General features: G+C 49.5%; 1 protein-coding gene across 1 annotated transcript in view; it reads left to right on the top strand.

The window, feature by feature from the left end:
- LOC116523366 (protein phosphatase Slingshot homolog 2-like) overlaps positions 1 to 15,417 on the top strand; it is a 36,925-nt gene extending 21,508 nt beyond the window's left edge. Inside the window, exons 10-11 of the mRNA XM_032238467.1 lie at positions 3,382 to 4,288; positions 7,612 to 15,417. Coding sequence (XP_032094358.1) covers positions 3,382 to 4,288; positions 7,612 to 9,444 — 2,740 coding nt within the window. The 3' untranslated portion in view covers positions 9,445 to 15,417. The remainder of the gene's footprint in view (positions 1 to 3,381; positions 4,289 to 7,611) is intronic.
- The last annotated feature ends 1,364 nt before the right edge of the window (positions 15,418 to 16,781 follow it).

Raw genomic sequence — 16,781 nt, 5'->3', positions numbered from 1 at the left:
TCGACTGACCCTTCCCCTGGTCAGGGCTGGGGGCCGCAGGAGGTGACCTGGCACCTTTCTCCTTCTTCCTGGAAAGAGGCCGCAGGGTTCCTGGGAACAGGTGGCCAAACAGGACCGGCAGCTGACCGGTGGCCAGAGCGTGTGACCGGGACGGAGAGCCCAGTCAAGGGACAAACAGCCTCTGGGGCTCCAAGCAACCTGATCTCTGGAGGCCTCAGAGCTTCATCCCGAGCGGATCCCCTCCGTCCTGTTTTTCTCCTTCACCTCTCCTTGCTCAAGTCTGCAAAAGGCTTGCGTAATATTTCTTCTCCCTCGGGTACGGGTAGTCCTCGACGTATGACCGCTATTGAGCCCCAGGTTTCTGTCGTTAAGCGAGGCTTTTTGCCTCGTTTTGCAGTCTTTTTTTGGTCCCCGTTGCTAAGTGAATCCCTGCAGACGTTCAGTCGGTGATACGGTTGATAAGTGAGTATCATTCCCTTTGCTCATAAAATGCGATCGCATAAGCCCGGGACGCTGCAACCGTCATAAATACAGGCAGTCCTCGACTTAGGACCACAACGGGGCCCAAAATTTCTGTTGCTGAGTGAAACATTTGTTAAGTGAATTTTACAACTCTTTTTTTTTTTTGCCGACGTCATTAAGTCAATCACAGCAGTTGTTAAGTTAGTAGCACAGTCGTTAAGTGGGTCTGGGTTAACTTTGCTCGTCAGAAGGTGACAAAAGGGGATCACATGAACTGCGACCGTCAAAAATACGAGTCAGTTGCCAAGTGTCCAAATTTTGATCACAGGGACGCCTCAAAGATCATGCGTGTGTGAAAAATGGCCATAAGCCCCTTTTTCCAATGCCGTTGTAACTGTGAAACAAATTGTTGTGAGTCAAGGATTAGCTGTCTATGCCGGTTGCCAAATGTCGGAATTTGGATCATGTGGCCCTGGGGGGTGTTGACAGCGTCGTAAGTGCAAACAACGGTAGAAAGCGGGGGAAATTTGATTCAAATCACGGTGATTCAAATCACACTGATTCAAATCTCGCTGATTTAAACCACGATTTAAATCACGCTGATTTAAACCATGATTTAAATCACGCTGGTTTAAACCACGCTGGTTTAAACCATGATTTAAACCACGCTGATTTAGACCACGATTTAAACCACGCTGATTTAGACCACGATTTAAACCACGCTGGTTTAAACCACGATTTAAATCCCGCTGGTTTAAATCATGATTTAAATCCCGCTGGTTTAAACCACGACGATTTAAATCCCGCTGGTTTAAACCACGATGATTTAAATCACGCTGGTTTAAACCACGACGATTTAAGTCGTGATTTAAATCAGCGTGATTTAAATCACTCATAAAAAGGCTTGATTTAAATCCATTTGATTTAAATCATGCTCTTTAAAGAGCCGCAGCGGCTCCTCCTCTGAGCCGCGGTTGACTCACCGACCGTCTCATTCACTTCAATGGGGCAGCAAGGGTGATGCGGCGAGGACACTACCAGGTGAGGGGCGTGGCGGGCAGCAGGCGAGTGGATTCCCGCTCCCAGGCGCTCCCCGGGTGGGTCTGAAATGCCAGGCGCTCTCTCAATGGAAGGACTCCTGGATGGCAGTTGGAACCTTCCGTGGGATGATTTGCAAAGGAAATGAAGGTTTCCTAGGGAGATTTTGCAGATCCCGGAGGCTTTGGGGGAGTTCGGCCAAAAATGTCGATATCTCCCCATCTTCAGCCTCCTCAGGCTGCGTAACGAAGCTCCCTCCACGCGGAGCAAGAACTCAACGATTAACGCATCTGACGTAGAAAACGACCTTTGGATAGATTCTTTTTTTTTACTCCAAAGGCATTTTATTAAAAAAACATTTGATTTTAAAACATCTGATTTAAATTTTTAAAAACCCCGATATTTTTAAAGCATTTTTTAAAAAAAACATGGTTTTTTTAATCCAACAGTCATTTTTTTTTTAGTGCTGCTGTAACTTCAAACAGTCTCTAAATAAATGACTGTAAGTTGAACATTATCTGTGTGTAAAATAAATGAATTAAAAGAACCCTCCATTTTCTCTCTCTCCTTCCCTCTTTCTGTCTTTCTCTCTCCCCCTCTCCCTCCCTCCCCCTCTCTCCCTCGCTATCACTCTCTTCCTCCCTCTCCTTCCCTCTCTCTTTCTCTCTCTCCCCCTCTATTTCTCTCTCTGTCTTTCTTTCTCTTTCCTCTCTCTCTCCCTCTCTCCCTCACTATCATCCTCTCCCTCTCTTCCTCCCTCTCCTTCCCTCTCTCTTTCTCTCTCTCCCCCTCTCTTTCTCTCTCTCTCTTTCTCTTTCGTCTCTCTCTCCCTCTCTCCCTCGCTATCATCCTCTCCCTCTCTTCCTCCCTCTCCTTCCCTCTCTCTTTCTCTCTCTTTCTTTCTCTTTCCTCTCTCTCTCCCTCTCTCTCCCTCGCTATCATCCTCTCCCTCTCTTCCACCCTCTCCTTCCCTCTCTCTTTCTCTCTCTCCCCCTCTCTTTCTCTCTCTTTCTTTCTCTTTCCTCTCTCTCTCCCTCTCTCTCCCTCGCTATCATCCTCTCCCTCTCTTCCACCCTCTCCTTCCCTCTCTCTTTCTCTCTCTCTCTTTCTCTTTCGTCTCTCTCTCCCTCTCTCCCTCGCTATCATCCTCTCCCTCTCTTCCTCCCTCTCCTTCCCTCTCTTTCTCTCTCTCCCCCTCTCTTTCTCTCTCTTTCTTTCTCTTTCCTCTCTCTCTCCCTCTCTCTCCCTCGCTATCATCCTCTCCCTCTCTTCCACCCTCTCCTTCCCTCTCTCTTTCTCTCTCTCTCTTTCTCTTTCGTCTCTCTCTCCCTCTCTCCCTCGCTATCATCCTCTCCCTCTCTTCCTCCCTCTCCTTCCCTCTCTCTTTCTCTCTCTTTCTTCCCTCTCCCTCTCTCTCCCCCTCTCTTCCTCCCTCTCTCTCTCTCTCCTTCGCACCCTCTCCCTCTCTCCCTCCCTCTCTCTCCCTCTCTCTTTCTCTCTCTCTCTTTCTCTTTCGTCTCTCTCTCCCTCTCTCCCTCGCTATCATCCTCTCCCTCTCTTCCTCCCTCTCCTTCCCTCTCTCTTTCTTTCTCTCCCCCTCTCTCTTTCTCTCTCTCTTCCTCTCTCTTTCTTCCCTCTCCCTCCCCCTCTCTTCCTCCCTCTCTCTCTCCTTTCCCTCTCCCCCTCTCTCTCTCTCCCCCTCTCTTCCTCTCTTTCTCTCCCCATCTCTTCCTCCCTCTCTCTCTCCCCCTCTCTTCCTCCGTCCCTCTCTCTCTCCTTCGCACCCTCTCCCTCTCTTCCTCCCTCTCTCTCCCTCTCTGTCTCACACCCTCTCCCACACACACACTCCCTCCCTCCCTCTCTCTCTGTCTCCCTCCACAGCAAACAACGTCACAACAAGCTCTGGCGTTCGCACTCGGACAGCGATCTCTCCGACCACCACGAGCCCATCGGCAAATCGGGCATGGAGGTCAGCAAAAAGGAAATCACCACCTCGGCCGACCGCATCTCCGACAGCAAGTCCTCCAGCAGCCTCGTGGCGGTGCCCGTGGGGATGGCCGCCAGCCCGCACGGACCTTTGCTGTGCCATTTGGGCTCCGGGCCTTTGGCGAACCTTCCAGGCAAAGAGAGGGTCATCCAGTTACAAATCGCTCCCCGGGATTTCGAGGCCGAGCAGATGGAAGACCAGCTGAATTTGAACAACCTCAACGGGTGCCCTTCCGGCTGCTGCCCGGCGGAGTCCGAGTCGCCCCTCGACAACTGCAACCCACCCGAGAGCTTACTTCAGCAAGGGGGGGGCGCCTTGAAACCGGCCGGCGGGTTTCCCGATTTGGCAGTGTCCGATTTGGAAAACGACGCCCTCAAACCCGGCGACGGGAACGTCCACCTGATGCCCATGGAGGAGTTGGAGTCCTGCTTGCGAGACACGCCCAGCCCGCCCGCCAACCTTTCTCAGCCGGAGGAGGAAGAGGAAGAAGAGGAGGAGGAGGAGGAGGAGGAAGAGGAGGAGGAAGAAGAGGAGGAGGAAGCCACGGCCGGAGGAGACTTCGGCACGGATCGGATCGACTTCTTCAGCGCTTTGGAGAAGTTTGTGGAGCTCTCGCAGGAGAAAAGGCCCCGGGCCTCATCCCGGGCGGAAGACGCGGGCAACGGGCGCAATGGAACGCCCCGGATCTTGGCCTTGGAGCTGCTGCCTTGCGATCCCACCGAGCAGGCCCAGCCAAGTGCCTCTGCGGGCAACTCGCCACAGGCCTCGGAGGCCTCCTCTGTGGAGGAGGAGCAGCTGAAGGTACCTAAGACCAATTTGGGGGGGGGCATTTTGAGGTGGCCCCCATCACTCCTAGGGCCTTCTAAAGCAGAAGTCTCCAAGCTTGGCCACCTTAAGACTTGTGGACTTCAACTCCCAGAATTCCCCAGGCAGCCATGCTGGCTGGGGAATTCTGGGAGTTGAAGTCCACAAGTCTTTTAAGTTGCTAAGTTTGGAGAGCCCTATTTTAAAGCTATAGATGGGGGGGGGGGAGAATAGAAATAGTGGGGTGATAAGTGGGGGAACAATAGAAATAGAAACTTTGGGGCCCAGGAAGGCAGCCTTCTCTGCCTTTGCCCCCACTGTGTGGAATAGCCCCCCGCTGGAGGTGAGATGGAGACACACAGCCTCTCCTGGAGAGGAATTGCAGATAGATATTGACAGACAGACAGACAGACAGGTGTTGTGTGAGTGAGAGATTCTAGATAGAGAGATGATAGATAGATAGATAGATAGATAGATAGATAGATAGATAGATAGATAGATAGATAGATAGATAGATGATAGATAGATAGATAGATAGATAGATGAGAGAGAGAAAGATTAGATTGATAGAGAGATTAGATAGATAGATAGATAGATAGATAGATAGATAGATAGATAGATAGATGTTAGATAGATGTTAGATAGATAGATAGATAGATAGATAGATAGATAGATAGATGATAGATAGATAGAGATAGATAGATAGATAGATAGATAGATAGATAGATAGATAGATAGATAGATATAGATAGATTTGATATAGATAGATAGATCAGATATGATAGATAGATAGATGTAGATTAGATATGTTATGATAGATGATAGATAGATAGATATAGATAGATAGATAGATGATAGATAGATAGATAGATAGATAGATAGATAGATAGATAGATAGATGATAGATAGATAGATAGATATAGATAGATTTGATATAGATAGATAGATAGATAGATAGATAGATAGATATGATAGAGATAGATAGATAGATGATAGATAGATAGATAGATAGATAGATAGATAGATAGATAGATAAGATAGATAATATAGATAGATATAGATAGATTTGATAGAGATAGATGATAGATAGATAGATATAGATAGATAGATAGATAGATAGATAGATGATAGATAGATAGATAGATAGATAGATAGATAGATAGATAGATAGATAGATAGATAGATTTGATATAGATAGATAGATAGATAGATAGATAGATAGATAGATAGATAGATAGATTAGATAGGATAGAGATAGATAGATAGATGATAGATAGATAGATAGATAGATAGATAGATAGATAGATAGATAGATAGATAGATAGATAAGATAGATAATATAGATAGATATAGATAGATTTGATAGAGATAGATGAATGGATGGATGGATGGGCAGACAGAGATGATAGATGGATAGATGATAGATAAATAGATATAGATAGATAGATAGATAGATAGATAGATAGATAGATAGATAGATGATAGACAGATAGACAGACTGACTGACTGACTGACTGACTGATTTATAGACAGATGAGAGATTGATTGATAGATAGATAATATACAGACCAATGGTAGGTAGGTAGGTAGGTAGGTAAATTAGATGGATGGATGGATAGATAACAAGACAGACAGACTGACTGACTGATTGATTTATAGACAGATGAGAGATTGATAAATGAAAGATTGATAGATAGATCATAGATATAGACAAACCAATGATAGGTAGGTAGGTAGATTTTCGTAGATTCATAGGTGATAGATATAGGCATAAATGAGAGGGAGGGAGGGAGGGAGGGAGCGGTAGTTAGTGGGGGGGTCCCTTTCCTGACAGCGCCCCCCCCCCCCGGATTTGGGGGGTGGGTGGCTCATGGTGGAGACAAGCCCTCTTCTCCCCAGAGAGCCATGCAGGCAGCTGCTCCAGTTCCCTTGGTTGCTGGCGCCCCCTGCTGGTCAAGGAGTAACCAGGGCTCTAGATAGCATATTTGCTCCATTCAGGGGAGGTACAAGCCCAACCCGGAGCCCCCTCCCTCCCTCCCTCCTTACTAGATGGGAGACCCCCAACCCATTTCCAACCCAGTCTGGGTCTTGGCCCTACGGATTGGTCAAATAGAGTGTAACCACTCCATTGGTTTGCCATTATAGACCATATTCCTCAACTTAATGACTGGTCATTTAGCCACTGTTCAAATTGGGGTGGGTGGGGTGTAGAGGTAGTCCTCAACTTACGTCCACAATTGAGCCCAAAACTTTTGTTGCCAAGTGAGACATTTGTTCAGTGGGTTTTGCCCTATTTTACGACCTTTCTTGTCACAGTTGTTAAGTGTGACCACTGCGGTCGTTAAATTAATAATGCGGATTTTGCTTGTCAAAAGGGGGGGGAAGCGATCACATGATACACACACCCACCACCACCACCCCAGGACACGGCAACTGTCATAAACGTGAGTCGGTTGTCAAGCATCCAAATATAAATCGGGTGGCCATTGGAGATGCTGCAACGGTCGTAAGTCTGAAAAATGGTCCTCCCAAATCACTTTTCTCAGTGCCGTTGTAACTTTGAACAGTCATTAAGTCAACCGTCGTAAGTCGAGGACTACCTGTACTTAATGGCCCATCTTTGACGTCCCAACAGTCTCCCTTCTACCCCAAAGTCACCTGACTTCACTACAGGTGCAAACTGCAACATTTGCATTATGACTGCAGATCCACTTAACAACCACAGTGATCCACTTAACAACCGCTGCAACAACAGAAAAAAAACGCCAGCCTGAGATGATAAGTTTGGGGACTGATCATGCACAGAAAGTCCATTGTAACTTTGAAAAGTCGAAATTTAGAAATACAGGCACTCCTCGACTTAACGACCACAATTGAACTCCAAATTTCTGCTGCTCAGACATTGAGACATTGGTTAGGTAAAGTTTGTCCTGTTTTACCACCTTTCATGCCCCAGTTGTTAAGCGAATCCCTCCAGTTGTGGAGTTAATAACCCGGTTGTTAAGTGAATCTGACTTCCCCTCGCTGGCCTGGCTGGTCACAAAGTCACAAAAGGGGATCGTGTGACCCCCAGGATGCTGCAACCGTCATAAATATGAGTCACTTGCCAAGCATCTGAATTTTGACCACGTGCTACAACGGTCGTAACTGTGAAAAACGGTCATACGTCACTTTTTTCAGTGCCATTGTAGCCTTGAATGGTCACTGAACAGATGGTCATAAGACAAGGACTACCAGTATGTAATTTGACCTGATCTGACATGAAAATATTTTTGGGATGGTTCATTAAGCTTCTTCCCTTTTTTTTCTCTTTTTTCCAGCTCTCGGAACCAGAGCCATCCGTGGGCCTGATCCGCTCCCATTCCCCCGTCGTCTCGGTCAAAGAGATTGTCACGGAGATCGAGTCCATCCATCAGGGAGGATCCCAGGGACCCTCCAAGGCAGAGTCCACCAGCAATCCGCTCCCAATGCCCAAGAAGACCCCCCTCCACGAGACCCCAGCCGAGGCGACCTGGCCTTTGAACAGCAAGCACGGGAAAGCCGAGGAGGCAGCGGACGCGGCTGATCCAGTCCCGAAAGAAGCTGCACGAGAACCGTTGAAACCGGAACACAAAGAGTCTTTGTTGCCCCCAACGCCTGCCTCTAAGCCAGACACGGAAGGGAGGGGCTCAGCCGAAGACCCCACAGAAGTCCGAATCCTCCCCGGGCCCAAATGGTGTCCCGGTTCTGTCCGACGGGCCACTCTGGAGTTTGAAGAGCGTCTACGGCAGGAGCAGCAAGATTTGCAACACGCTTCTCCGGTCACCCTTTTCCCCGTCCGGAAGAATTCCCGGAACGAGTCTGATTTGGGCGCAAAAGGTAGAAATGACGATGCAGCTCACGAGCCAACCCAATTTTCGAGAAATAAGGAGATCTCGAGAACAGGCAACGGCTCTGAGACGGAGACCGTCTCTGAACCTCCAACGTCGTCCGAGCCTTCCCATCCACCGGAAGTCCCTGCGGAGGTGCCAAGCGTGACCCGCGAACACCGGATGGTGCTTTGGATGGAGGGTGACGAGGGACCTCCTCTGCTCAGCCCTCTCCCCAAAAGAATTGAGATCATCGAATACACGCCCGCTTTGCCAGGCACGGAGGTGGCCGAGAAGGGTATCACTGCCCGGACCCCGGAGAAAACCGTGGATGAAAACTGCAATACTGCTTTCTGTTCGGAGACTCCTGGGTGCAGCCCGAATTTGTCTGGGACACCAGAACAGGAGGGTGTCCCCTTCAGTGAAGCCCTCTTCTCTTGGGGAAGCCCGAAAGAGGGAGAAACGGGGGAAGCACCATCCAACCCTGAAGCTCCCTCTTCTTCGGGCAACCAGGCGAGACACTCCCCTCCACCCTGTTCACGTCAAAACTACCGTCTCGGTCTGGAGGGTGTCACTCAGGACAGCACAAGCACTGAGCCTGAGCCAGCTCCCTCGGGGGGCTACGCTGGAAACGGGCACTTCTCCCTGGAGGAGAGGGGAAGGGCCTTCCCGTCCTGGACATGCTGGGACCCCAATCTGGGAAAAAATCCTCCGGGCATTCCCTTGACCTATCCTCTTCACTGCTCTCTCCCTCGCCGTTCCAGCTGCGACGGCTGCACCAAAGACAACGGCCAGGGGACAGGCCTGGTTAAGCAGCTGGCGAAAGAACTGGAATCCCGCCTGCGGCAAGCCGGACTCACCGCACCCTCTCAAATGAAACGCTCGGCGTCTTTGGCCAAACTAGACTCTCTGGGCTCGCTGAAGGACGACTTTCCCCGCGGTAGCTGCTGCCTGCCTACCAGCGCCCGAGCCGTCTCGCCGGAATCTCTCCGGATCCCCACGCCGGATCCAGCCATCTCTGCCCTGACCCTCCTGTCTCCCGAACCCACCCGGCATTTGGTGGAACCGGTCAAGCTGTGGGAATGCCTAGCCCTGAGCCGGCCGGTGGAACGGCCCCTGGCTCAATTCGCCCAAGACTTCACCCCAACCTGCGGCCCCCCGGAAGGAACGTGGACTTGGGGCCACAGCTTGGGGCAGCCGGCCGCGCTCGCTCGAAATCCCCCCGTCAGAACTCGGCTGCCCAGGAGGTTAAAAAAATCTAACGAACGAAAACGAACCACCAACCCCATCTATAATACGATGTGATCCCTGCCTCGGTTTCCCCTCCCTTCTCTTAACCCCCTCCTCCTCCTCCTCCCCCCCCCCTTCAAACTTTTCACAATCCCTCGCAGATGTAATATATATACCGAAACATGCACTTTATTAGTTAGGTTATTGTTTTATTTGTACGGTCCCTACGTTTTTTTGCATGTACATTTTTGAGGCGGCTGAAATTCGAGTTTAAAAAAACAAAACCCAACCTCCATCCGTGCGAGTGGACTGCGAGATGACACCCCCCCCCGTGGCGTTTTTTGTGTGTGTGTGTGTGTTTGTTGTTTTATTTCGTTTTTGTTCTTCATTAGGTGGTGGTTGTGTTTTGTTTTATTTTTCTATGACAAGATTTTACCTCTATTTTTTTTTCCAGCTTTGCCTTAAAAGAACACCCTTTGTTTGCAAAAAAAGAAGCCGTCGTGGTTTTTTTCCCCTCGCCAATGCCCCGTTGTAGGGTTGGGGAGCAAAGCCCCGCTCTTCTAATTGGGGTGGGGGGGGGCTCACCAGAACCCCCCCCCCAAGTCTCACGTCCTCCTCCCTGGGTTGAACCCCTGGATCCAAGCAGCTGTGAAGTTTATATTTTTTTTCTCTGCTCGCCTCCAAGATGTCCGGTAGAAGCCACAATATCGGGACAATATTGTGCCCGTAATGCCACTGATTTGCACAACGCCGCCCCCTCCGGACCCCCAAAAGGGCCATCCTGATGCATTTGAGTAGGGGGTGCAACCAGCAGTAGGGATCTAACCCACTTAACAACCAGTTCGCCGGAAATGTGAGTGTGTGTTTACACCACATGGCGAGGGTTCTGCTCGGCTCCATTTTCGCTCTCCGGAGTCGCGGCTGCTTCTCTCCACTGCTCCTCTTGCCGGGAGAGAAAGTGTCACTTGTGCAGTTTAGCAGCTCTGAGCCGCCACTTTCCTCTTAAGTCCCATCTGTGCGGCACAGAGAAGCAGCAGCCATGTTGAATGGGCAGCGGCTCCAGGGCGGAGCCGGGGAGTGTCATGTCCCTGGGCCGCCACCCAAGGCGAATTGCGAGCAAGCGGCATGCTTACCTTTGGTGAGCAGAGCAGTCGAGGCACGGAGATTAGCTGGACGGTCTGGACCGCGTGGCAAAGGGAAGATAATATATAGGGCGGGGTGGGCGGGGATGGACCATCCCTATAGCGGATGGTCGATTATACCGGTTCTCCGCACGGCGCAAAATCATAACAACCGTTCTGAACCAGTGCGAAAACGGCTGAATCCCACTCCTGGGTGCAGGTTTTTGGCTGGAGAGGACAATCCTCCAAGGCTTGTCCCCGATTTTCTCCCCTTCTTCCCCGGCCATGGTGCCCTTCAGAAAGATCTGCCCACCTCCGCAGCTGGCACTGAAGGATCTGTCCCTTGTGTGCCACCCAGGATCTCTACAATATAATGGGCATTCAGTAGCTTTGCCCACTGCGTTAGGGCAGGGAACGCACCACACACCTCAGAAACAGCTCCTTTTTGAGCGGCAAAAAAAGGAGGATTTAAAATTGTCGTTTTTTTAAAAAAAAAAAAAATATTTATTTTCCGGAACGGGTGTTTCTTTTAAGGCAGGCATTGGAAAAAGGGTCTGACCTTCCGCTTACTTGAATAAAAACAGTGGGCCTTCTCAAAACTCGCCGGCCATCTCTGTTTCCTTTCTCTCCACTGTGCAAAGCTCTTGAGGGGAGGGGTTGTGAGGTTTCTCCTTGCCTTTCCGCCCTCCCCGCACCCCCCCCACTCCTCCCCATCAGAAATGAATGAATTAGGGTAAGGGGTTTCACCCCGCTTGATCCTATTCCTCTTCTCCCAGCCTCGTGCCATCAAAACTGGGAGGGGGGGATATTGTATGTGTGTGTGTGTGTGTGTGTTTGCGTGTTTGTGTTTCTGTACATAATAGGACTTGTTGTAAACGAACCCAGGGGTGGGGAGAGAGATTTTTGTCCTGCTTTCCCCCCACCCACCCACCCCATTCGCTCTACGTGTCAAAAGACTTAACATCTCTTCTGTCAACTGGAAAACCCGTTTCCCCCCACCCCAATTTAGCCGAATTGTCTCCTGCGTTTTGCACAACCCTTTCGGAGTAGTTGAACTGTTTTAACGTCGCCTTTCTTGGCTCATTACCAACCGCTTTGCTATATTTTAATTTAATTTAATTATTTTTTTTTTTAAAAGGTATTTGAAAAGTAAGATGGGATGTTTTGTTTCGTTTTTGCCAACTGGTGCCAAAACGCATGTGAGGCGTGGGTTTTTTTTTTGCCTTTTCATCAACCCCTGTTGCGTTATCTGCCTCGTGTCGGTACCCTCCAAAGCACCTCGCCTTCCCTGGGGTTCTTCGTAGACGGGTGTGTATGTGCAATGTGGTCCTTTCCTTTTGCTGTTTTTTCTTTTTTCCTTTTTTCTGGAAATCAGGGTTTTCTAAAAGTCTGTGTCAGTAACACTTCCAGTGGCGCGGAGTGTATTCATGCACTGAATTGTTCCACCTTCTTAACCGCAGCCCGAAGAGGGAGGGGGAAAAAATCTGCATTTTTTGCAAACTTGGCGGGCGAGGAGAGTCTCTTGTCGTTTCATTGTAAACAAATATATCATTTATTTCTTCGAAGGCCAAGAAACTACTTCCAGAAGAATCTGTATTTTCTGCATCGTGCGTTTTTTATTATTCTCTTCCTGGCCTCTGTAAATCTTTAGACCAATTCAGGACCAAAAACTTGAGGCCCAGAAAGAGTTTAGAGCAGACGTCCCCAAACTTGGCAACTTTAAAACGTGTGGACTTCCAACTCCCAGAATTCCCAGCTATGTTGGCTGGAGAATTCTGGGAGTTGAAGTCCACTAAGTCTTAAAAGTTGCCAAGTTTGAAGACCTCTGGATCGGAGCAACAGCTGGGGGAATTGCACCCCAAAATTGTCTGGGAAAACGGGTGCCCAGTTCGTCTTCTCTTGGGGCTCATGATAGGTTTAAGCAGAGCACTTGAAATGCTCCGTTGACTTCCCAGCTCAGGAAGGTGCCCCTCGGTTAGAGGGCTTCGGGGTCCCTATCCTCTCTCATAAAGGTCTCCGACCTCCGAGTCTTAACTTAAATGATGTTCAAATCGTTGCAGCTCAGTTTGGACAAGTGGAGTTTTGGGGGGGTTGGTGTAGAGAGGATGTCCAGAGTTAGTTTTGGAGGAAGTACCCCCTCCCCGAATCCCACCTTAGATGCCTATACCCCTTAATTGTGAGGAGGGGGCTACTCTGTGGCCAGAATGGGACAACTCGCCACGGGCCTTCTTGCTACTTCTTACAACCTGGCGTGACCATCTCGTTTCGGCAAAGTGGCCGCGAGACAATTCCACGCGGGATAACGCCAGGCGATAAATGTTGCCCGCCACTGCGTCTTCGACACTACATCGACAAAAAATATAATGTGGAAGAAAACAGTGGAGGATAAAATTGCGTTGAGTTATCCCACCTGGAATTGTCTCGCGGCGAGTTGGCCGCGGTGAATTGTCCTGGAGCAGTGGTGGTGAAGCTTTTCAGCACCGAGTGCCCAAACCGCAACATGCATGACCGTGCGTGCATGCCGGAGCACTGGAAATTCGAAGACCAGCTGGCCGGCGCACGGATGTCTGGTTTTTTTTGGCTGTTTGCCGGCACTTTGGTGCCCGCGAAGACCAGCTGGCATGCTGGAAACCACAAGAGCAGGTGGCGACGGCACGCTAGCCCACAAAGAGGACTCTCCATGCCACCTCTGGCCCGCGTGGCATAGGTTTACCCTCACAGTCCTAAACCCTTCTGGGATTACCTTCAGCCCAGCTGACCACTGGGGTGGAGGTAATGAAAGTGAATTTCAATGAAAAACCCCAGCACGCTCCATTGTCCTTGTTGCTCTTGGGTGGGTCAAATATCCCGCCTTGCCTGGAGAAATCCCCCCTCCTTGAAGCGGGGACAAATTCGGGAATTCTCCCTTCCAAAAATTCCTCTCCGATCGGTTGTGGTGCCGGAGGCTTTTCCGGATGGCTTAAGAACGAATACTTGATTTTATCTGCGTCCTTCTTCAAAAAGGAAGGCCTTGAATGGATCTTAACGGGGCGGGGAGGGGGGGGGTGTCTCCCCATCAGATCCAACCAGCTCCCAGTTTTTTCTCACACTGATGCCAAAAGAAGGAGCCCCGGTCCTACCGGTTGAGAGAGCCAGGCCTGATTTTTTTAACGAACCGGTTCGGCCGAACCGTTCTGAACCGGTAGGAGCCCACCTCTCTTCTGCTGTCTGAATCTCTCCCTATCATCTATTTTTCTTTTTATATTATGTTCTCAGTGGGCCTTTTCTTCCCTGCAGGGGGGGGGGGTGAATTTAAAATTGCACCATCCAGGGGGTGGGGGTACTTCAGTGTATTTTACCCAAGAATGAGAATTGGTCGATTTGTCTTTGGGTGGGGTGGTGGGAGGCCGACAGGAGCCCCAAATTATTTGCCTCCCTTTCTTAAGCCATCAGGGTCTCTTCTGGAAGCAAAATGTGTGCCTTGCAGCTCATTGGAGGGGGGGTCTCTTTTTTTGGGGGGGGAGCATCCTCCTCCTTCTCTGCTCTCTTTTCATTTGCACCCCAGGCATCTGCAGTCTTGGGGAGGCAGCTTCCCCCCTCCCCCCAAATCCCCTTTTTCTCACCATCTAAAAACCGAGAGGTCTGGAAAAAAACTTTGTGCATTTGGTAAGTTCTTTGCTACTGGCTCACTTGCAGCTTACGCTACGTCGATTGATGAAAAATGTTGATCGGAAGCATTGCTGTTTTTTTTCTTTTTCTTTAAGGGTGGGGGGTTATTTTTTTCTTCTTCTGGCTTCTGTCCTGGCTCCTCTCTTTGCATTCAGAAGATATGCATATTGGGGGGGGAGGGGGCATCCCTTCCCTCCAGTGGTCCCCATTTCCTTGCCCCCTCCCAAAACTCTCAATTTTTCATTGTACTGTCAATCTTGTAGAGTCTTGCTGGGGTGGGGGGATAGAATGGATACTTACGGGACCCCCGGCAGGTGAGTGAGTTCCATCTGTACTGAAAGTGTGAATGGTGATGAGTACAGCAGTATGTCTCAATCTTGGTCCCTTTAAAGGGGCGTGGACTTCAACTCCCAGAATTCCCTTGGCCTGAGGGATTCTGGGAGCTGAGGTCCACGCCTCTTAAAGGGACCGCGTTTGAGAAACGCTGAGACTCAACTTTCCTTGAGCATTGTGCTACATTTCTAGCTGTGTCACCACAGCCCCCATTGTGTGTGCGTGTGTTCCCCACAGCAGCTGAGCATCCTCAGCCTTTCAACACCACCCAAGGGAGGGGGCTTTGCCATTCCCCCCAAAACGAGGGGCCGGAAATTGTAAATCCGGGTCCATCTTCCCCCTCGATTCTCACGGCCACTCCGGCACCTATCCAGACCAACGATGACCCCCTTCAACAGGCAGGAAAGGAAGAGTAACCCCCTGCCCCACCATGCTTCCTCTCCCCCCCTGTTATTTTTGGGTTGGGGGGGGTCTTTGTGTGGCGCATCTCGTCCAGGGAGAATTAATTTTGCAAAGACTCCCTGGGACAGTTTTCCTCCAGAGTGCCATCCACCTTTTGGAATCGGGTGGGTGGGTAGCTGTGGTCCCTGTGGGGGGGGGGGGGTCTTCTCCAAATGAGGATTTGCAGGATGGATCCTGGCCATCTGAAAATTAGGGGGTCTCCCTCTACCACGTGCTCCTGCTCGCGTGGTATGGGATGGGGCGGGGGTCTTCCAGCAAATTCAGGACTGGGAAAGGGGGGTGGGGAAACCATGTTCATCCCCCACTTTTTCCTTTCCATCCTGTCTTCTCCTCCACCCTCCATGGTGCTCCCTGACTCTCCCGGAGACTTCTAAGATAGACTGCCCGGACACAAGGATGCTCGGCTGTTTTTAAATGTGAACTCCCACCCTCGACGGGGGCTGACTCGATGTTCTTGTTACTGAATAAATTTTTATTTTGAGAACTGGAAGCCTCTTGTCATCAGTGGGGCAGGGATCGGGGGGGAGGGGGAAGAAGAGGGGCCTCGGAGGTCTCCCAAACCTTCCCGGCTTTGATTACAGCTAGTCTCGACTTACAACCATTCACTTAGAGACCGTTCAAAACCACAACAACGGCACTGAAAAAAGTGACATGGGACCATTTCTCGCACTTACCGTCCCCGTGGTCCGGTGATCGAAATTCAGACACCTGGCAACTGATTGGTATTTATGACGATCGCAGTCTCAATGGGGAAGCCAGATTCACTTAACAACTGTTTGACTCACTTAACAATGGCAGTGATTCCCTTGACAAATGGTGGCAAGAAAGGTTGTTAAATGGGACAAAATTCACTTAATCCTCTTAGCAATGGAAGTTTTGGACTCCGTTCCAGTTGTAAGTTGAGGACTACCTGTGTATTTTATTTCTCGTGAGTAACAAATGTAAGATTTTAAGGCCACCTTTGGCTTCTACTAGGGATTCTTCTGATACTTGGAAGTGAACCAAATCTTATCTCTAGGGGTCTCCTGCCCCCATCCTAAAGCCGTAACGTGGGTCCGAATGTCTTTGTGGGTTGTGGTTTTGTGTCACCCAGAAGTCATTCCCGCTGGTATTGTATTTGTTTGGAAAAATCAGAAAGTCAAGAAAAGGTGGCCTGCCTGATTTAAACTCAGATGGAAGAACCTCAACTCCCAGAATGCTACGCTAGCTCAGGCATTCTGGAGGGTAAAATCCCCCCCAGGTCATAAATACAGGTAGTCCTCGACTTACGACCACAGTTGGGACTGTAACTTCCTAAGCAATTCAATATTTGAGAAATCATGCCTGATTTTACGAACTTTTTTTGACATAGTCGTTAAGTGAATCACTGTGGTTGTTAACTGAGGCACACAGGCATTAAGTGAATCCGACTTCCCCCAGAGCCACCAGGGAAGGGGGTAAATAGGGTCACAGGACCCTGGGCTGTTGCCATCGTCGTAAATACATGCCAATGGCCAAGCACCCAAATGTTGTGACCACGGGGATGTTATGGCCGTCGTAATTTTTTTTTTCAGCGCTGTCATGACTTCAAATAGTTTCAGCAACAACTTTAGTCGCTAAATAAAGCATCATAAGATGAGGACTATCTATATTTTTCATCCTAAATGATTCTGATTTTAGTATTCGATGAAATGGCACATCATCCAGAGATGGATGGGCAGTGAGAAAGCATGAACTATAAATAAGTAAATAAATGTAGATTACTTTGCAAAGTGGGAAGAAAGACGGAAGGTGATTTGCTTCCAATTTAGCTTCCACAACTCTCCATAAAACATTGTCGGGAAAACCCAAAGGTGCTTTTTTCCCCCA

This window comes from Thamnophis elegans, unplaced genomic scaffold, assembly GCF_009769535.1.
Source record: "Thamnophis elegans isolate rThaEle1 unplaced genomic scaffold, rThaEle1.pri scaffold_216_arrow_ctg1, whole genome shotgun sequence".
In the NCBI taxonomy this organism is placed as follows: Eukaryota; Metazoa; Chordata; class Lepidosauria; order Squamata; family Colubridae; genus Thamnophis; species Thamnophis elegans.
The sequence above is the reverse complement of the archived record's forward strand: the minus strand, read 5'-3'. Positions and strand labels throughout refer to the sequence as shown.